The sequence below is a fragment of the Empidonax traillii genome, unplaced genomic scaffold (assembly GCF_003031625.1).
Source record: "Empidonax traillii isolate 1590-97213 ecotype Southwest subspecies unplaced genomic scaffold, ASM303162v1 scaffold521:size443152, whole genome shotgun sequence".
In the NCBI taxonomy this organism is placed as follows: Eukaryota; Metazoa; Chordata; class Aves; order Passeriformes; family Tyrannidae; genus Empidonax; species Empidonax traillii.
The window spans coordinates 412,903-434,820 of record NW_020955714.1 but is presented as its reverse complement, the minus strand read 5'-3'; the positions used below and the strand labels follow the sequence as shown (position 1 = coordinate 434,820).

General features: G+C 41.5%; 1 protein-coding gene across 1 annotated transcript in view; it reads right to left on the bottom strand.

The window, feature by feature from the left end:
- Window positions 1–12,799, bottom strand: part of LOC114064166 (protein RUBCNL-like) — a gene marked incomplete at its 3' end in the record, with an annotated part of 21,125 nt that extends 8,326 nt beyond the window's left edge. The window contains exons 1-5 of the mRNA XM_027896961.1: window positions 12,767–12,799; window positions 12,061–12,169; window positions 10,273–10,381; window positions 6,345–7,013; window positions 1,928–2,013 (exon numbers count right to left, since the gene is read on the bottom strand). Coding sequence (XP_027752762.1) covers window positions 1,928–2,013; window positions 6,345–7,013; window positions 10,273–10,381; window positions 12,061–12,132 — 936 coding nt within the window. The remainder of the gene's footprint in view (window positions 1–1,927; window positions 2,014–6,344; window positions 7,014–10,272; window positions 10,382–12,060; window positions 12,170–12,766) is intronic.
- Window positions 12,800–21,918: the final 9,119 nt, after the last annotated feature.

Below are 21,918 nucleotides of genomic sequence, written 5' to 3'. Positions count from 1 at the left end.
CGGACAACAGTTTTCTCATTGCTCACAGATGAATACATTTAGACGAGATTAATTTCAACATTAGAGAGCACCCACCAAGTCCCTGTAGGTGTTTGAAAATACTTTTATCTTTTCCCTAACACTGATTAACACCACTTGCTTGGTGCACAGTTTCTCCAGAGACAACTTTCAATGAACTTCAGCAGTCCAGGAGTTTGCTACATTAGAAAAGAAAGAGTTAAACAGCTTTTTTTCCTTTTGGGAGATATCTCCTACTTTGAAGATTCAAAAAGTCTCAAGTTAGGGGCAGAGCACAGCCCAGTCAGCATGTCCTGCTGATAAAAGCAATTAGGAGTGTAAGAGAGAGCTACTTTGCAATAAGATGGGACAGAATACAAGGACTCCTATACTCAGCATGACTATCAACTTTCACCTTTGCCTACTGATATCTCCCTCACCCTAAGAAGCAGTCCCAACTCAGCTGTGACACACCAGCCTTCTCATTTATGTTCTCCCCCACTAACATCAACGGAAAGTTCCTCTAAGATTATCTGGCCCATTTCCTTCCTGGCACATGATTACAACTTGACTACAACTCTCAGACCTCAGACTTGCCAACACCACACATACCTTAGTTTTCAGTCCTAAAGTTCAAAGAGATTATTTAACAACCTCAAAGTATTTTGTGTTTTGGGGTATTTTGCTTGTTTGGAGGTTTTTTGTTTTGTTTTTTTATAAAGGCAGTATTTGCAGCTCATCTGGACTGAGCTCTTACTATCTTTTAACCTGTAATGACATCAGCCCAACTTCTCTGCACAGCAGTAGTAGCTGATACGATCTTGACTCACTCAGTACTTGTCAGACTGTGGTTTCTAATTCAGGTATCTACTCACTGGTCTCCTGGTGACTGAAAGAAAATGAGTTTGTTCTTGTTCCCACATGATAGACAGCACATTTCTCCTTTCATAAAAAGCAATATGAAAAGCTAATTCACAAGTTTGTTGCGTTTTGGTATATGATTTATTGGGTCAGGGGTTTTTGTTTGAAATGAACCTTAAGGATGCTGATAGCTACAAACAAAATGCAGAACTTGCTACTCCAGTGAAACCAGTGCTGTGTACAAAGATAATTACCTCTTGGGCCCAGGACATGGGACCACTTGCACATCCATAGTCCAACAAAAAATTTTCTAGGCACATTTTTAAAGCTCTTTTGTATTAACTCCTACTTGTCACAATTCATTAACCCCTCTTTTCCCACTGTTAGGAAAGATTACCTTTAGCACACAGAGTGCTGTGTGACAAGACTATCCCCTCGTCTTTAGCTCTGTTTATAGGCTTGAGTGGACTGCCTATCTGACAACACACCTAAGACTGTTTGGGCCCCTTATTAGAAAACCAGGAGAAACTCCTTAAATTACTGCAGTTTTTTTGAGTTATTGTGCTTGTTATTTAGACTGTAACTGTTTGACAGCAATCTCACATGCTCAGCATAAGCATACACACAAAAAAAACCCCCAGCTTCTCCCATTTTCTGACAGTAAAAGCACGAGGTAAATCCCACCCGTATGCACATAGCTGCAACAAATTCTATGTTACATATTGCAATACAACTTTAAAGATACTAAAGTAATCCTGTTTTTCTCAAGAAATGTGTGTGAAAATAATGGAATGAAAAGTAGAAATGTACAGTGTTCCTAAATAATTCCATTATTTTAAAATAATTAAAATGTTTAATAAATGGGATTAAGAGTAGAAAATAAATTATGAAATAGGCATGTTAGGTTTGTAGGTTCACCCACAGAGGGCAAGAAGAGGGAAAGTACAGTATTTGTAAAGATTAGTACATCTATCAGGAAGTTCTTTTATTGAGAAACACCTCTTGTCATTTGGGTTTGCCACCTATAAAATGGAAAACACATTATGATGATAGTATTTGATGTCCTCACCTTCTCCACATCCTCTGGAAGCATGCAGATATCCTGCAACGAACGATTCAAGGGTATAGCACTTATGTTCAAAGGAGAAGTAGAACCTGTGGGTATAACAAGAACTTTTATTAGTTATTTCTTTTTCTGCAGCTCCCAGGATGCGTGCAGAGTGACTTCCAGAAAGCAAAGCAAACTTTCTTTCCCAAACAGAACACTGCTGGGGCTGGAAGTTGTGGTGGAAGTTAAGGAGGATAGAAATGTGAGATACACACTGGCATTTAAACTACTTCGACAACCTTAAGAACGAGCATCAACTATCAGAGAAACATCGTTTAAATGTCATGCAGTGACAGCTCTGCACTCCCACATCAGTCCTCTTCCAGCTACGGCCTGAGCTGCTGGGGATAACCACAGATAGAACCTGAGGCTGGGTTTACAGTGATGCTCTGCAGTTGGCAACAGAGCCAGGTGACACTGTGCTTTTCTCATTCATAATTCCTGGAAGAAAAAGAAATCTCACTGCTATCTGGGCATGCAGAGAGACGCATCAGCCTTAGAAGATTCCCTGTATCACTGCTGGCATTGTGTGACTACAGCAAGTTTAGAAAACACTTTGCCGTTATGTTTCCATACCCCAAGGAAATCTCTCTCCTGTTTCCAAATGCAACTCATACTGCATGGTAATAAGCACAACTGTGGCATTAGCCACAGTACTCCCTGCCTTTCAGTACAGCAGTTTTCTTCTCCTGGCAATCATTGATGAGTATGGTTGAGCATGTGAAACAGAATTAATCTCCTTTTCCCCCGGTAAGAACTTTTCACTGTGCAGCAGAGCACACATCAGGTTTTGTACAGATGAACCATGGACTGCTTTTTATATGTAAGTATACGTATAGCTGTAATATTCTTTCCCAGAGAACTGAAAGTGTGATATCATGCCCTCAGAAACATTTGGACAATGCTCTCAGGCACATGATGAGGTTCTTGGAGTGTCCTGAGCAGGGCCAAGAGTTAAACTTGATGATCCTCATGACTCCAGCTTACTGTATTCTATGATTCTATATATTGTTTTCAAAGCACTCAGAGCCACTGTTACAAGAAATTTAATGGAAAGATGATAAAGAATATATAGAATGTCTGCGAACGTACATACTAATGAGATACGAAAGAAAATAACTGACACTGACAGGTGTTTACTACCTCTTTTTTCACCTTAAACTCAAGCAATTTCTCTTTCATTCTTGTGATTTCAGGATAAAATATCCTGTAAGTAAATGGCCACCACACACAGTATTTAAAGCCTTTGGGAATAGCATGGCTTAATCAAAGGCTTTTTATTTAAAAAAAAAAGTCATTCTTAAATTTGTTTTAAATTCATAGAAAGGCTAAAGAAGTCCCACAAGATATGATCATAATTTATAAAAACTCTTTCTACAGCTAAGGGGTGCTGACTCTCAGGCCTAGTTTAGATTATTTATATTGCCTTATTTACAGAAAATATGTTATGCTGCCCTGAGCATCGATGACATCAGACTGGAAAGTCAATACTGTGCTTGAGCGTAGCAACGCAGTGTTTTTGTACAGAATTATTAATACCTCCATTGTGTATACCATGAAGGAAAAATGAAAAGGCTCTCAATATGACTTTTCAAAACAGATTTAATGGCCTAATTAGGCTATTTTCATACCCACTTGATGATTCATCTTACTGGATAAGCAATGCCGAAAGCTCTACAGGTTGATAAAAGCCTACATTCTCATCTGTTAAGATAACAAACACTAGTCTCTGAACTAAAAATAATAAGCAGAAATAAGGACATGACAAAATTATTCCTTTCCCTTTCAAATATAAGATACAATTCATCCTAAATGTAATTTTGAAATCTAATGGGAACTTTCTCATTTGCTCACTCTTGCATCCCATCTTAAAGAAAAAAGAATGTTAAGTGAGAAGAAGCACAGGAAGGAAGCTGGGTCTGATGCAGAAAAATTATCAGGTTGCTGTTGTGCTCCTGAACACTATTGCCTGGAGCCTGCTGGGGCTGGGGAAAGAGCCCTAAAGAGTCAAAGAAGGAAGTGACCTTGATGCACATGGAGGTCAAAAGCAAGAGCAAGCCCTGTGAACTGTCAGTGACACATCAGCCACAACAAAGCCCCCAGAAAACAGCAAACTCAGTCACAAACTCTTCATGAACAATGACAGAGCCTTTCAGAAGGTTGAACGAGGACACTAGAGAATGGCCCTTGAACATATGAACAAGGCCTTACAGGAATCTCCCGGATACAGCAGAAAAATCCCACTAAACAAAAACATTAAACCCCACTGAAAAAAAAAATTATTCTGATTTAAGTTATATTATGTAATTTTCTTACATCTTATACATCTGTCATCAATTCTCCTGTGAGAAACCACCTCTGAGATAGCAATTGAAAGGATAGCAAGTCAGGAAATGCTATTGCATAATTCCTGCCTTCAAATTAGGTATTTTATTTCTTCTTTTTCATTTTGCTATTTTGCTTTTCACATCCTCATGCTCCTGGACAATGCAGGAGATCTCCCTCCCCAGGCTACCCAGTAGCAAGTTAAATGGCTAAAAGCAACAAGGAATGACGAAATGCAGAAATTTTCACTGCGTACAGAACAGGCCAGAGCCTAAAGCAGAGAGAGCCCACCGCACCATGCAGTGTCTGACAGGATCCTTTACTCCTATTTTTAGTAAATTCAAGAATACTACTCCTTCAGTCACTTCGCTGCCACATTCCTCCCTTTGCTTTCTGGAGAGCCAGCAGTGCTACTAACCCAGCACAAGCTCGTGGCACGTCCGACTCGTGCCAGAAGACCGAGTCACGCAAAATTTATTTGTTCTTACACACGTGCCTCGCAGTTCCCATTGACCCCGAGAGCCTGGACTGTGTTTTCCATATCCAGCTACCCAAACCCGCGTGACTGGCCCCAGCCAGCCCAAACTGCTGGGTGCGGTTTCCTTCTCCCTGACTGGCACTTCTCAAAGGCACGGAGCCAGCAAAGCACCCAGAAGCAGGAAACAACCATAATCGTCACCATCCTAACTGTTGACGACAGCCTATCCTGGATGACAAAGCTGTAATTATTAAGAGCTCCGAGTCCAGCAATGGCATGTGCCTGTTTGAGATCTGGCTGCCAACTTGAGACCTTGGAGGAGCTCTGGGTGAATAGCTAGGAAGGATCAGAACCTGGAAGTGGTTCTCAATGGAGTGTCACTCTAGGACTACTACTACCAAAGGGGGAAGAAAAAAACCAAAACAGAAACAAAAAACCAAATGCTAGCCTCTGTCATTTTTATTTCTAATAGAAAGGCAAGACGAAAACTCCCTGCTGTTTGCTTTTATTCCAGGAGGAAAATCAGGCCTCAATTGCAACAACTTTCTGAGGCTCAATGTCTATCATCATAGAATGATTTGGGTTGGAAGGGACCTTAAAGATTATGTAGTTCCAACCTCCTGCCATGGGCTGGGATGCCACTCACTAGATCAGGTTGCTCAGGACTCCCTCCAACCTGGCCTTGAACACTGCCAGGGATGGGATACCTACAATTTCCCCAGGGAACCTGATTCAGTGCCTCACCCATGGCCAAGCCAGCTGCTCCCCCATCCATCTCTGGGGCACGTGCTGAAAATTCCCTCTAAACAGCTCTTTATGGGCCTGTGCTTTCCTGAGCCCCCTGACACTGCAGGGACAGAAGGCACCCTGCCCAGGGGCCACCCTCTGCTAGCAGCCCTTAGCCAGTGTCTCTTCAGAGACAACACACAGGATATCCCTACAGTTGGAAACTGGTGATGTGTAAAAAGATCCTCTTCTGTACTGGCTGGGGGTTTGTGTCTCTAAGACCTCAGGTGCACTTGGAAAAGGGAAAAGGAAAAGCAGTCCCACTCTGGCACAAGCCAATTTAGTTGTAATGAGAATGGATGTTAATGCCCTGTCTCCAAAACCCCTGAATCCAAGGACTCCCTTTCCTCCAGCTAATGTCAAACACAAGACGAATCAGGGAGCCTGTGCACATCAGTGAATCACTCTACCCAGTGCCCAGATTCATGCTCTCTGCTACTGGGAGAAGGGTAACAGTGAAGACAAGACAAAGTTGCTAGAAAGCCCATCCAGTGCATGTTCTACATTGCTCACAGCTCAGCAATTTTTACATTTTTCCAACAGTTGCATACTACAGAAGCATTTCTGCACCACGAGAGATGCCTACCGTAAGCATGAGAGTCTCCTGTTTTACCAAGTCCAACCTTCTGGTTCTCCTTGTATTTTAAGCTTTCTCCTTCTGCCCTTCCTCCTATTTTGAATGACAGCATTTGTCTAATTTGCAATCACCATAAGCAAGGCCTGCTTCAATTACAGTTGAGTCTTTCCTAGTGCAAAAATCTTACAACAAAAATGCACCTGCAAAGTTACCTGTTGGATTGACTGGCTCTGACTGGGGAAGGCCCCTGGGAGAACTGCTGTCACTGTTGCTGACGGGCACAGGCTCCAAGGCATCAGGGTATTGCACAAGATCTGCTGGCTTACCAACAGTTGAATTGGAAAGAAACCTCATCAAAGTCAAGTCTCTTTCAGGGAGAGTATAACATTCTTTTCCAGAATGCACAGCAGCCGATGTGACAGTGCCTCCTGTTAATGTCACCTGGGTAAAGCAGTCCTGCTTCAGAGGGGGCATGTCCGAAAGAGTGAAACTATTCAAGGAGGACGCAGCAGGATCTCCATCAGAGAAACGGGGACAAAAGAAAGTATCCAGCAAAGGTTTCGAGGAATCAGAGTCTGTGTTGTTCCAGCATGCCCGGTGCCTTGTAAACCGAATGTCTGTTTGTGTACAGGCAGTGTTGTGATGTGCAGAATCGCTGTCGCTGTCATCGTGGCTATCCCCAGCACTGCTTTCTTCCCACTGCTCCACATCACTGTCTGGATGCTCTGCTCCCTGCATGGTGTTCTGCTCCAGCACCAAAGAGGGCTTCAAACCAGATGCATTTAAAACAGACATGAGAATGTCTTTGATAGCTTCAGCACTGTTGGGATATGATCCAAAACTTCCAGCATGTCCAATCACTGCTGGCCTTGAAGATTCATCTGTTCAGAAAAAGAAAGAAATCAAAAGGTTAGGAAACAGTCCTAAGAAAAGGTTAATATACAATATGAATAAAATGTACGTGAATAAATTTATTTCTGACACAGGTAAGAAGACAGGAAAGAGATTAATTCACACCACTCCGTGCTGCCTCTTCCTGCAAGAAAGCTCTTGCTTTCTGTACCCAGGAAGCAATTCTGTCATTGATAAGGCTAGGCAATAAAGCAACAGTTAAGTATCCTGCTGCTAGCCAAACACAATTAGCTAAGACTTTAATGGTGACTCATTATCAGCGTGCTCAATAACATCATTGTTCTACAAAAAGGATGAGGTACACTTACTGATACAGGTACTGCTCCTATTGCCAGTAAAAGAGAAGATTACATTATAGCAACACATATGGAGGATCAATAGAGCAATAAGAAAAAAAATACCCTTAGTCACAGGGTAATAAAAAGTCAAGTGCTTGTTTCAGTTCAGTCAGACACTCTTTCTCATGTGGAAATGGCTAAAGTAACTTTCAGTCCATTATTTACAAGGGTGGCAAAATTTCCATGAACCCATAAAAAACTTCACTTTGTCACAAGTTCATTATAATGCCTCTGAAGGAATCAAAAGCACTGCCTGCCAAGACCCTGTGTGATCTACTGCAAAACTGTAGTTCAACAGAAAATTGAAAAACTGCTTTTAGTGGCAAATATGGCAACATTAGCAGGGCACAGAAGTGCACACTGCAACCAGTAGGTATTGAAGAATAAACTGAAGTCCTATACCTTGAATAAAAACACCTCAAAGGAACTGCCATAATCCAAGTAATTGAGAGATTAGACAAGAGGTCTATGTCCAAGAAGGAACCATTGACCATAATCAACACAATGAAGTTAACAACTAACTGTCCCTTTGGGTAAGATAAGTGGTTGTAAAATTCTAAGAATAGATACAGTCAAGAAGAATAATTTCCAGGACAAAGAACTCCTAGCTAAGACCACAAGGAATGTTAAACACTGCTGGTGTGAAAAAAAGCAGCATGTCTTGTAGACTGCAGACTTTGCCCAAAGGTTGCTCTCCTGAACATATCTCCACGGAAAACAGTAAACCTCATGAGTCACTCACCTGGAAGCCAGCATGCGCTCAAACAACATAAGGGAGTTTACAAATGAAGGAATCAAAACCAAAACAAAACCCCTCAAATACTTTGGAAGAGCAAGTCTATATAAAGACCAGCCCTCATCAAGAAAAAGCTGAAAAAATGGAGAACTATAAGCTAGACTGTGAGAGCTGTTAGCAAAGCCATCCTAGTAAAGCCAGATCAAAAACAACTGAAGAGCATGGCAGTAATTGGGATCAGTCACCTGCCACTTATCAGGACAAATCTCTTGAAGAAATAGCAGCAAAACTGTGCATTTTACTGGCTGCAACTGCATAGAAACACCTTGCCAATGTAGCCAGCCATGGCAGTATAAAGGCAGGAATGGGAAAATTAAACCTAGCTGACTTTCAAGAAAACATATTTCAATCTTTTCAGGAAAAGAAAACTATTTTGGTAATTATTACCATTTCAATTGCGCACAAATACCTTAACTTGGGCTGCAAACATCATCTTTTCCATGCAAAACAAAACATTTAGTGTTAGAGTAAAAAAAAAAAAAAAATCATTGAATTGTATGGGTTGAAAGGGAATTGAAAGATCACCTAGTTGCAATCCCCCTGCCATGGGCAGGGACACCTTCCACTAGACCAGGTTGCTCAAAGCCCCATCCAAGCTGGCCCTGAACACTTCCAAGGATGAGGCACAACTTCTCTGGGCAACCTAATCCAGTGCCTCACCACTCCCACAGTAAAAAATTTCTTTTTAATATCTAATCTAAATCTACCCTACCAGTTTACAACTATCCCCCCTTCTATCACTACATGCTTTTGTCCCTCTCCAACATTTTTGTTGGCCCCCTTTAGGTACTGGAAGTCTGCTAGAAGGTTTCTCTGGAGCCTTCTTTTCTCCAGGTTGAGCAACCCCAACCTTTCCAGCCTGTCTTCACAGGAGAGGCGCTCATGTCCTCTGATCATCTTCACGGCCTACTCTGGACTTGCTCCAACAGGTCCAAGTTCTTCTTATATTGATGGCCCCAAGAGCTGGATGCAGTACTCCAGGCAGGGTCTCACAAGAGCAGAGGAGCAGAACCACCTCCCTTGCCCTGCTGGCCATGCTGCTTTTGATGTAGCTCAGGATACACTTGGGTTTCTGGGCTGCAAGTGCACACTACTGGGTCATACTGAGCTTCTCATCAACCAGCATCCCAAGTATTTTTCCTCAGGGCTGTTCTCAATCCATTCTCCGCCCAGCCTGTATTTGTGCTTGGCATTGCCCCATCCCAGATGCAGGATCTTCAACCTTCATTAGGTCAGCCCAGGCCCACCCCTCAAGTCTGTCAAGGTCCCTCAGGATGGCGTTCCTTCCCTCCAGCCTGTTGACCACACCGCACAGCTTGGTATCATTTGCAAACATGCTGAGGGTGTGCTCAGTCCCACAACTGTCTTCAATTCTTCTGCTCTGCTCTCCTATTGCAAAGCCACTCCAGCAGCCTTTCCATCCCCTTTCCTCCTTTGTCATCTCCACTACTCTAGCATCATGGTGCATCTCTAGTCTAATCATATAACCATGCTGACTAAATCTGCTAAGTCCCAGTTCTCAGTGGATTGTAAGAGAAAAAAGAACAAGTTTTAAAAATTTAATTTGTTCTTCTGCTCTGCAAAGCTTAAAAAACCCACCCAACCTCACAGAAATAAAACAAACAAATAACTAAACCAAACAAACAAGAAATAAAACACCCAAAACCAAACATCCCATTTTAAGGTACTATCAGAAATAAGTTAGTTCCAATATAAAAAAAAAAAAATCTCAAATCAGTTTTGTAACTGTCATGTGAGTAATTATGATAATCTGTTAAAATCTGAGAAACTATTTCCTGAATGAAGAAGAAGTTAACCTTCCAAGGATCATCTGAACAGTTTAAGTATTTTACTTATGAGCATACAAGATGTCAACATAAGTAAAATGGCCAGATGGCCACTTAAAAGACAAAAAGCACTCATACTTTCAAATTGCATAATATATTTGGACAATGTACAACCCTCAAAGTCAATAAACAAGCAACCCTCTTCAACCAGACTACAGTTGTTTAGTACCAATAGCTTTTGTTACCACTACAAGCACCAGGAAAACTTCTCACAGGGAGGCATTTTAGAACTAACCGGCTGGCATACCTGAGAGAACGGAGATTTGAGGTGTTGGAGCAAGGCAGCTGATCCTCGCTGAGGGATTTGAAGAACACGCTGACTCAGTGAAAGCCACCTTTAGGCTTTCGTGGTTTAACTAGAACAAGAACACAGAGGCAGACAATTTGGTTATAAGACAGCAGCACTCTGCTAATGATAATCTCAGTCTCACGCTCATCCCAGCAGGAAGAACACTGTTCTGATGCCTGCCAACAGCCACCTAATCACTGCCTATATTTCTGGCTGTCTGACAATCTCCTCAGAAGCATGCACTGGCATCTCAGCTCTGCATCTCTCATTTCACTACAGAAAGCAGGTGACCAAAAGAAACTCTCCACAGTAGGAGGATTAAACACGTGCATAAGGAATACACAAGACAAAAGGTCTGAATCTGTGATGTCTGTGTATCTACCAAAACAACAGCAATGAAGTAGAAAACAATTCAAGGAACCACCACTCTGTATCTGGAAGCACAGGCTTATTTAGAGGTATACAAGATATAAGCTAAATCTATGAGTCCCCAACTCTACAAGCACCTCATCCACGTGCTGCTTGATCTTCCAGCTCTAACAACTGGGAGGAAGCGTGGTCATGTCATCTAATTTGATAAAATACACTATGTGTGTTCTACACATTCCACACATGCTGATGTGGTTCACATCAGCAAGGTGGCTGACCCAGCATAAAGAAAGATGCATCACAGATGGATAATGCTCAGCCTGGCACATAGCCTGGTTTTATTTGGTCAGTATAAGCTGACCAAAATTTTGAATGCATTTGGACCGCCTGAGCAGGTTTGTACCAGATCAGCACTTCACTTTCTGCAGTCGTGATGCTTCCAATTCAGTATTTCTACCACCAAAGCTGGATTTACCGTATTGTCAAACCACTGTAAACTGAATCAGGGAAGCAGTTTAGTGCAGATACTCGGGGGCTAATTCCAACAAAGGAGTAAGACACACACAGCAAAGCAAAACGTTTCCTCCATAAGCTCACAAATTCCTTGTGAGGGACACACATTTGCCTCCTCCCCATCCACTACCTCAAGTATGTCAGGGACTTGAAGAGCACATCACAGAAACCAGGGAAATCAAAGGGATGCCCTGCTCTGACATGCGCATTACTAAAAGGCACTTCACCAAGGAGCACCTCATGCCTTCTCCCCACATCAGTGAGAGGTCTCCAGACAAAAGCATCCCCAGGATTCCTCTCACCCTCCTCTGCACCCAGTGAACAGGAAGTTAAAGGTGTAATGTTCTCTGCCACCCTGTGTGGTTGACCTCTACACTCCCTAGATGGAAAAGGGAGGTGACTCAGAGTGCAGATATCATCCACATACATTTCAGACCCATAGAAAGCAGAAGAAATTAAAACCCACATAGAATTTCCCTTTTAACTGAAGAATAATGTTTCAGGGCAAAAGTAGTATGCTGGATTTAAAATATTTAGCATTTGATTAAACCAGTGCTTAAAGAAATACTCTTTTCAGTACCTGATGGTGTTTTTTCCCTTCTTTAGAGAAAGTAGGCTTTATACACAACATATTGTCAATATTACTGAATAAAGTATGAATTATTTTTAATTATATTTATTAAATTTAAAAAATTGTTTTCAATATCAGCAATTAACAGATTCTCCCAAGTTAAGTCTGTAATGAAACTTCCAGCATTTAAAAAATATTTACTACAACCATTGACAACTAAAAGCTGTTTTTTGAAACAAGTCCCCCCAACCAACAAGCACCCTGAGACACCATTCAGACCTCCCTTGTCTCACCTTTTCAGAGCAGGGGTGCTTGAAGATTTCTGTTCTGCTGTAGCTGGCGAGTGCTACTGCATGGAGAGACATGATGGGAAAGCTTTCATTTTTTGGTGCTGTTAAGTACCTGGAAGTAATAGAGATATCGTTACAGTCACCACCACGTTATCCGCGGTTCTCCATCTGTTTTGCAGACTTCACAGTTAATATTCTGAACTGTTTTCCGTCTTGACTTGGAATGCTTATAAGCTTACCGAAAAGCAGAGCTCAGCAACAATGGAAATGTGCTAAAAAAGGCCTAACTTAGAGGTTTGGGGGGTTGTTGTTTTCTGTTTTTTTTAAAACAACACAACCGGAACGCCTACCACATACATAAGACGAAGGTATTGATCTATAGTACCCCGCAGCTGGCTGCGAAAGGAAGAAGGAGCCGGCTGGGCAGCAGCGAAGCCCCCGTGCTCCGGCTCCGCAGCAGAGGCTGCTCCCCCCGCCACCGGTGCCGGGCAGGGCAAGGCACCGGCTATGGAAACAGCCCGGCGTTGTCCCCGGGACGCACGGGAGGGCTCAGCCTGCCGGCACCGCTGTGGGCAGCGCTTCAGCCGGAGGGAGACACCGAAACGTCCCGCCGCCCCAACCAGACACACCGCGCTCCTCGCAAGGCACCGACTGCCTGCCTGCCTGCCCGTCCGTCCCCAGCTCCCCATTCCCGGTTCCCTCTTCCCACCTGCAGCCGCGGCGCCCGACTCCGTCCTGCCTTCCGAGGCACTGCGCGGATGCAGCCAATGCCACCAGCACCCACTGCCCGCTCGCCGTCCCTCCCTCCCACCCTCGGCCCGCCTACCCTCTCTCCGACTGCCCTCCCTCCCGAGGCGGAGCCCAAACCAAACACATCCGAACAAATATAAACAACGAAAACTATTTCCGAAGGGCGGCTTGGAGCTCTGCTCTTGTCTGGTTTGGAGAAAAGGAGGCTGAGGGGTGACCTCGCTGATCTCTGCAATTTCCCGAGGAGGAGAAGTGAAGAGGGAGGGAGTGTAACTCTTCTTGGTACCCAGCGACAGGATGCGTGGGAATGGTTCAAAGCTCTTCCTGAAGTTTACACTGGAAAGCATTTTTTTTCCCCAAGCGGGCTTCCTAGAGAGATGGTCGATGCCCTAAGGCTGTCCATGTTTAAGAAGCATTTGGACAATGCCTTTATCGACGTGCTTTAATTTGGCCAGCCCTCAGTTAGGCAGTTGGACTAGAGGATCGTCATAGGTCCTTTCCAAATGGAATGTCTATTTTATTATATTCTAAAACCAGACAAACCCAAGATAAGTCAATTGAGGGTGAATGGAGGGTGTTTTCTCAGTCAGTGGGACCTGCTGAGGCCTGTGGGCAACATGTACAGACATACCTCAAGTATCAGCTTTATCTGAGGATTTGCAATCAGCTGTTATATTAGAAATTAGAGGTCCATTCTCACTGAGCTTTTGGAAAGGAATTGAGCCATCTGGTCCATGAGTCAGCTGCCCTAGCAGGCTCAAAACTAGCAGACTGTAGTTCCTAGTAGCCAGTTTGAGCTAAAAATAAAGTGAAGGAATGCTAAGCTGTATTTGTGGAGCCAAAAAATTGCTGATTGTCCATAAAATGCAAAAAATATGTGCAGGAACTTAGGAAATTGCAAACCATGAGGAAATAGAGAGGAGGTAGAGTCCAGATGGGTGCCATGCCGAAATAAGTTGAAGCAGTAAATAGAATGCAAAACTGCTGCAGCTCTAAGTGGGGCTTTCAGATGCTCTGAAGTAATTGCCTCCCTTTTTAAGCACAGATGATGACTTGGCCAGTAAATAGGTTAGTGGATTTGGGCTGTGGAAACTTAAAAGTAGCTGCTAGCCAAGATGCACAGTTGTTGTCTGAACTTAGTCTGGAGGGGGCTCTTAGCAACCTGATCTAGTTGAAGATGTCCCTCATTGATGACCTCATACATGTCCCTCATTGATGACCTTTAAAGGTGCCTTCCAACACTAACTGTTCTATGATTCTGTGTTATCTTAGGATGTGTGTTTCAAATTCCCAGCTATAAAATGGTAATTTCAAGTGGTTATTTGTAAAAATAAATCCTACTTTTGAGACACATTCATGTGGGAAAGAGCAGGTAGTAAGCTGGAAGAGGTTATAGATTTATTTGTAGTTAGCAAAAGTGCAGCCTGGCAAAAAAATGTGCTAGGTAATTTGTGCCTTATTCCCATAAAATTTTCCAAAATCTTTACAGGAAAGAATATATCTCAAAGCAACACAACACCAAAAAAAAAAAAAAAAAAAAAAAAAAAAAAAAAAAAAAAAAAAAAAAAAAAAAAAAAAAAAAAAAAAAAAAAAAAAAAAGTGTCATAGCATTTTCACATCCATTTAGTGCTTTTTTTTTCTCTCTCTGATGCATTCTTTACATATATATACTTACATATATATTTATGTATATTTTATATATTTATTTATATATTTTTATATATATATTTATATATGTATGCATTGCCTGGAACTCTTGTATTATGTCAGACTCCTTGCTTGGAATGTGATTAAGAGCCTCTCTGCTTTTTGCAGATGTCACCAACAGAAAATTGGACAGATACAGAATCACAAGGAAAATGAGGAAGGAAATGTTGGACTGTTTTTAAAGTTGATTATGTGGAAACTCAACAGAGCCAGGGTGCACCAAACTGGTATCTTGCTCTAATATCAGAATCACCCACACTGGCTTAGGAAGAGGTAAACCCAGGCTACTGTATATACTCTACCTTTTGAAAAGAATCAGTATTCTTAATTCTCCGGAAAAGAGTTACCGGTTAAACATGTAAACAATATGCTAAAAGAAGGAAGTATACAAATAATTGCATGTAAAACTAAAATAATTACAAGAATAGGAGAACTATCCTGAGCCAAGCGTACATCCAGGAAATTGGTGGTCAGCTGACTCTTTCAAGAATTACAGACATGCTGAATTACAGGCATCTACTCAAAATACAAAACATGTCTGAGGGTGCTGGTGCCCTGGCAGAGGATGACAGCTTGAGATAGTGTTCTCAGCTTTCTACCCCACTGGGTGGCTGACCACGCTGCTCCTGAGCGAGATACCATAGCCTCGGTGTGCTGGTAGACCTTATGGTGCTGTGGCACAATTCCATCAGAGCAATGCATATCCTGTTTGGTTGGGGTTTTTTTCCAGGTAGATATTTAATTACAAATAGGTAGTAAATTCTAATACAGCCAAAGACCATACTTTCTGCGGCAACAGCATTTAATTCTAGTAATTTTTCTTAAATGTTTATGAGTTGGAACTTCCACCCAAGTTGGAAGGATAAGGAGACTGCAGGCAATTTAGTCATTCCTGTTCAGGAACTCTGACTCTGCTTTACTGGTACTATGCAACTGCCATAATTAAAACATACTCATGTTTTAGATGAGATTAAGCCTTTTTGAAAGACCCTGTAATGAGTGAAATGATTGTCAGTAGAAGACAGAATTAAGTGCCCTTCCACTCATACTTTTAACCACTGGACATCATGAAGCAGAGTAAAGAACAGAGGGGAGATGGACTCAGAAGGTCAAAGAAAGAAAAAAGGAAAGACCTTGCAGATTTCCATTAAAATCAGTCTGTAAAGACTTTCCAGTATTGTCCATTTCAAGGCATATGGGAAAACTTGGTATCTTGGGAAAAGGCTAATCCTTACAGCTATGAACTGAACATCAGAAATAGTTGAAAAAACATCACTTTGGGATGTTTTTAATAGTAAACTGTACCAGTACAACTGTTGAGGCAAGGATTATACACTGTATTTAAAGTCAGTAAAACACCATATGTACATCCATATTTAATTAACTTCTGGTTTTAATCTGTCCCATAGCTCAGGATGCAACTATTCTTCATGAGTACAATTTAAAAAAACCCTCAGAAATATAGAAACATGATTTGCATAGCAATTTCTGAAGTGAAGCAGGGTGTGGGGAAGAGTGGATCCCACAAGAGGTTAAAGACACAGGAAATGGAGATATTGAAGAGCTAACTGTGGTAAATTTACATGAGGTAGAGAGTCAAACTCACACAATGCTTACCATGATAGTGGAGTTTCTTGGCACTAATGTGGGACAGAGAGAGAACGGATGCTGTTAAGGTGAACCAAACTTCTCCATATCCCATCTGGGTAGATACATCAGATATTTTCTAGGATAGCAAAACTGGCTTAATTAGTTCTTGTCCTTCCTGCCAGGCATCTTGTCTCATAGCTATGTGTTCCCACATCTACTCTGCAGTTTATTGCTCCTTCAGTTGCCAGTGTCACTCTAATTTAGACTATATATTAAAAGGAAAAAAGAAGATCTATTATATGGTATTATTAAATTTAATTATTTGGCAATCCAGTGTACAGTACAGTCCATAGGACAGATACCAATGAGAAAGTGTGTGTGTATAATGAGAAGAAAAAGCAGATGAGGGCAAAATATGGGTTTGGTTGCCTGTTAAACCAGTTTTGTCATAAAACAAAATGGATCAAGGAGCCACAGCTGTATTACTAGACTAGTCACATGTAGAGAGATTGGTTTTCCTTTTTCATTTCGCCCATCACAGAGGCCAAATGGCTTATTATGAGGAACGGATTTGTTTTTCTGACAAAACTTCAGTAGCAAATCATTTCACCTGTATTAAATAATGCATCAAAGCACCCAAAATAAAAATGCTGAGAACTGTAGTTGCAAACAGGAAAAGTAAAAGATCAAGCATGATTAGTAACTGCAAGTCATTAAAATAGGCAGTGCCTGATAGACCCAGCTTCTTTTCCTCCAGTCTTTGCTGGGAGAACTATGTGAATGGAATGAAAATGTGAAGTTGATGCATCAAATTTACATTAGGTCTCTCTGTCATTTAAACAGAACAAAAGGGTGGGCATGGCTCTTTTTGATTCAAATGCGTAGTACTCAACAGGTAAGTGATAAACATTTTATTCACAGAACCACAAGTTTAACTTCTGAAGTTTTACCTGTGTAACCACCACATTGGAGAGCTGCACGTTGAGGAAGTGATGCTTTATCTGTTTTGGTGAGAAGCAGTTGCCAGACAAAGTCCTGGAAGAATTGAGTATTTTCCCAGGATGTCTTACCCTGAGAAATGTTAGAGCTGCTGCTGAGAAAGGTCCATTTGTCAGAGACAGAACCTCAGAAGATTTCATATTGTAGTGCTGAAGAGCATTTTGTAGTGTCTTCTTATGCCATTTCCTTAGCTTGCAGGACTGCTTCTTAAAAGATGAATTTCTAAGGTAAGTCCCATTGACATCTGCTGTTGTGAAAATGAAATAAAATGTATGAAAGTATCATGGAAAAAAGAATTCCTGCTGAGTGATTGAGCAGCAGAAGCAAGACAGTGACATCACATTGCAAAATATTTTCAGTTGCTTCAAGATACTTGCTCTTGCCTCTGTCACCAACTTTTAGGTCGTTATCTACATGGAAAAGTACACAAAATGTGTACCAGTTCAACAGAAAATTTCCTTTTTCCCCAAAGCATTTTGAGTTCACAGAATGTGAAAAAGTGCTGACAGATGGTACATTTCATCACTGTTAACAGTGTTGATGGAAATGCAGATGTTTGTAGTTCAGAATCTTTGAAACAGATGACTAGTCATTCGCTTACTTCTGCCCTTCCATTTTTAAACAGGAGTTCTGCTATTTAGACATCCCCTGTCCTTTCATATGTAGCATGAACCAAGTTGGGCCAAGGTTATTTTATTCACTTCTGCTTTTCAGTATTGGCAGCACTAAACTGATTTAACTAAACAAATCTTGCAAAAGCAGTTCAACTTTCCCTCTAGCACAGTCATTCATTTGTTAATTGTATTGATTTACGAACTGGTGTAGTGTTTGTATTGCAGGCAGAGATAGAAGTCTCATTTTCGGAACAGCGTTCACACTCACAGAGTTGCCTGGAAGTCATGATGAGTGTATGGAGGCACAGCTGTCCACCCAGGCAAACATAGTGGGAGCAATCCAGTTGAAGGCTCCTTTATGGAGAAGTTTTTCTTGCTGTGATAGAGTCTTATTTACATAATGAACATTTTCTGCTCACACACTGTTCTGGTGACAGAATATAGAAATGTCATGATACCCTTTCAGAGTGGGAAACTTTTGAACTGTCAAGCACTTAAGAGAGAGGCAATGCCTACAGTGGGAGGTTATATTTTTTTGATAGACCAGATGATGCAGTGGTGAAGAACAGGCTGGCTTTCATGAACACAAGAAGCCCTCCATCATACTGAGGGTGGGGCCCAGTTCATGCAGCCTGAATACCATCCAAGGCCATGATTCCACATGATGAAAGACTGGGTCCCAGAGCATAAGCTACAGGATCAAAACCACTGCAGTTACTTGGCACAAAGTGGTGCAAACTCATAATGCCAGCTGAAGTGTAATGCATATTTTGCAGAGATAATTTTGTCCAGGCGTGTTTTATGGTGGATTAGGTATCATCTGCTGGACCCCAAGGACTACAACGGTGGTGTAAACACCATCTCCTATGCTTTAACATGACAGAAGTCATATTATGTGCTGGCACCTCATATGGATTAAATTCATACTTTTAGATGATGCTGTAGCACAGATCTGGTATCAAAGAGTGAAACAGTCTAAACCAAATCTGCTTCTTTTAAATTACCTACTATTTATGAAAAGTTTTCCACTTTAAACATAGATGAAATGTGCACACTCCCCCACTGAAATCCTGTGATACTTCCTGGTGGAGTGCTGATTTTATTCATCAGTAAAATGCTGAAACTTTGTAGCTCTATTCTGACCATTGCGAAATTTAGTAATGATGGAGAATATTAGTATTTGGTGTGAGACAAAAGAAATACATTTAGTGAAGTTCACATCTGATACTGATACCTTGCTACATGAAGAAATTCATCAGAACATCCAAACAGGCCTAACTGTGTTTCTGCAAATATGGAGGAGAGGTGTGAAGTAGAAAAGTATTGTTATGGAGTTAAATTCCTCCTATATGCACACTTTTATATGATCTAGGGTAATGTTTGTCTGCCTTGAATGACAATTAAATGCTGCTGAAGGAAAAGAAAAAAAAATCCAGAATTATCAATGAATTTGGAATTCCAAAAGGGTTGTCTGAGAGAGAGAGGAACTGTGCGAATATACTTGCAATAAAGTTTTTCAGCTTTTCCTCCACTACAGTTTGTATTTTTGCCAGTGGGAGAAGGATAGAATTTGCTAGTTCCCATCACAGGATGAAACTGCTCCACCCATGTGGTTTTAATAACAGGGATTCATTAATAATTGGTCACTGGTTTATTAATGCCACATAATCACATACAGAATCAGTACCAGCATTACAACAGATAAGCCAGAATAATAACAAACACCTACAAATGCCTGAGCAACCTTCTAAGAGTAAACCCCAAAATTTCAACCCCTTGCCAGATGCACAAAGCTACAGGCACCCATAACTCACATGTTGCATGCCAATGGGGTGATGCATTGTCAGGCCAGGTTTCTCTTCCCTCATCATGAGGCTGAATGCTTGTTTACATTTCTTTAGAAGCTGACTCCCTTCTTTTTTTTTTTTTTTTTTTTTTTTTTTCTTTCCAGAAGTCTCTTGGTAATTTCCTGGTTACTATTTAATCCAGCTGATGGCCATCTCTTAAGCAAACTTCATTACTGTTATTTTCCTCTTTTGCATGACCCGCTTTGGGGTAAATGTCATTGCAGGTGTTTTTGGGGAGCCTGTTCACTCACACTTTTCCCACTTGCATCCTGTCATATCAGCAACTGTTGCCCATCCCATGGCACTGAGATGGGGACTGTGCACATTGACCGTATGTCCCAGATGGGGTGACACGGGTTTCACCCAACACTGCCATCCCCCACTTCTGAGCCACTCGGCCTCAGCCAGGATGGCATTCGTGCACATTTAAGATGCAATTCAGTTCCTCCTAAGATGAAACAGCCAGAAGAGATAAGAAACCTGCACAGTAGCCATCTAAATAAGGGTCCCAGCTCCAACCTTTAAAGAATGTGTACTTTGTTTAAAACATTTTACTAATTATGAAGCTAGAAATGAGGCTGACCTGGCTGACCTGGCTGACCTGCACAGTTGAAGCTTACTGCAAGACACATGTGAGATACAAAGTATATCATGAGAACTTCCCTTCCTGAAATCTCTTATATGGTGACATAATTTCACTGAGTTTAGTTACAGGTCTGATTTCCTGCCACTTTTCTTTGTGTGGCCCAAGGACTTCCATAACAACTATGTAAGGGATTTGGGGTTTGGCCTTAAAGTGTCCTGCACATGGTTGAGTCTGTGCCAAGAGTTTGTAAGCCAATGCTTGTTTGCGTGCTCCCTTCCTTTCCCTGCAACACATGCAGCATCAGAGCCTAGTTTCACACTTGGTGGTAGCACTGCTTAAGCTGTTTTACCAGCTTGGTTCATACCCCTCTCTTCATGACTTCTTTTTCCCATTGCCTCTCCAAACCACCTTTGCAGCAGCTCGCACAGCTAGGTTGTGAACCAAGTGGTGGAACGGGGACAGCTTGGGACGATTCAGAAAAAAATAGGTTGTTTTCCAGCCAGATCCGTTTACCATGCAGCTGCACACACACACCTGATTTGGCACAGTAAAGCGATAACACAGGCGTGAGAATTTGCAAGGGGAATGGGAGCACCATGAGGCATTTTTGCCATTCAAAACAATGTCTGTGTAACCATGTCTTCCGAGGACAAGAATTAATTTAAATGAATAAGAAGATCTTGCTAGGGATATCTCTCAGGTGCTGCATATCTGTTACTGAAGCTCCAGCCTTCAGGATGAACTGCACAATATTTTTCAACACCCCAACATTTGGAAGGGACACTGGAGAGATCTGGCCCTGCAAATTTCTTCAGCTTCTTAGTCCCGCTGCTCTCAGGAGGAGCTGAGATTTTGCAATACTTCACAGATGTGACTGTCTTCTCAGGGCTCAGATACTAAAGTAAATCTGAGAAGTGCACTGCCATTAGGTAGCATACTGCCAACCTGGTTCATGTGCTCTGGAAAAAAAGGATGTAATGGTATATAGCAAACAGCTTTTGCAGCAGCCACAAGAAATGCAGTGCCTGAGCCTTTATTCTTTAACTGCTTCTTCCAAGACATAGTTTATAACTGTTGCCTCAGTCTTTTCTCTTGTTTAACCCTATTAATTAAATATTTAGCAGCAGGAGCCTTCTACTTTAATTCCCTAAATATGTATATCATCCATGCTGAAATATCGATACCATTTTATTGCTAATTTGAGCAGGTCAGAGGGATTTTCCATATGTATTATTTTCTTTCAAGAGAGTCCTCTGTTGAAGCAAAAACGTTTCCATGAAACCATGGAATTTTTGCTAACAGATTAGTTGCCTTTAGTTAAAGGAAAAAGAATGATAAGGAATGTCAAAGTTTTAATTTAATAGTATTGAGAGATCATATTAGATACTACTGTACATAACACCACATCACATTATGTTTTCTTTTACTGCATAAATGAGAATGTCAGCTGTTTCTAATACCATTGCATGACACTACATTACTTTTCCAAGATATTAAAACCAGCTGGTTTTCAGATCAGGTTTGTAGCCGAAAAATTTTGCTGAATTGTTACTGAAAAAAATTTCCTACTGTGTGTCCAGCTTATACCAGTTAAACGAAATCCTAGCACACAGAACCTATTTCAGACCCTACAAATTACAGAACTGTTTCACTACTGATCTGGAACAAACTCAGCTTAAGAATTTAAGGTTTCAGACTAGCCCACCCTAGTGTGTATTTTCACTCAGTGCGTTAAATGGTGTGAGTTTTCTTTAGCTATCACTGCTAT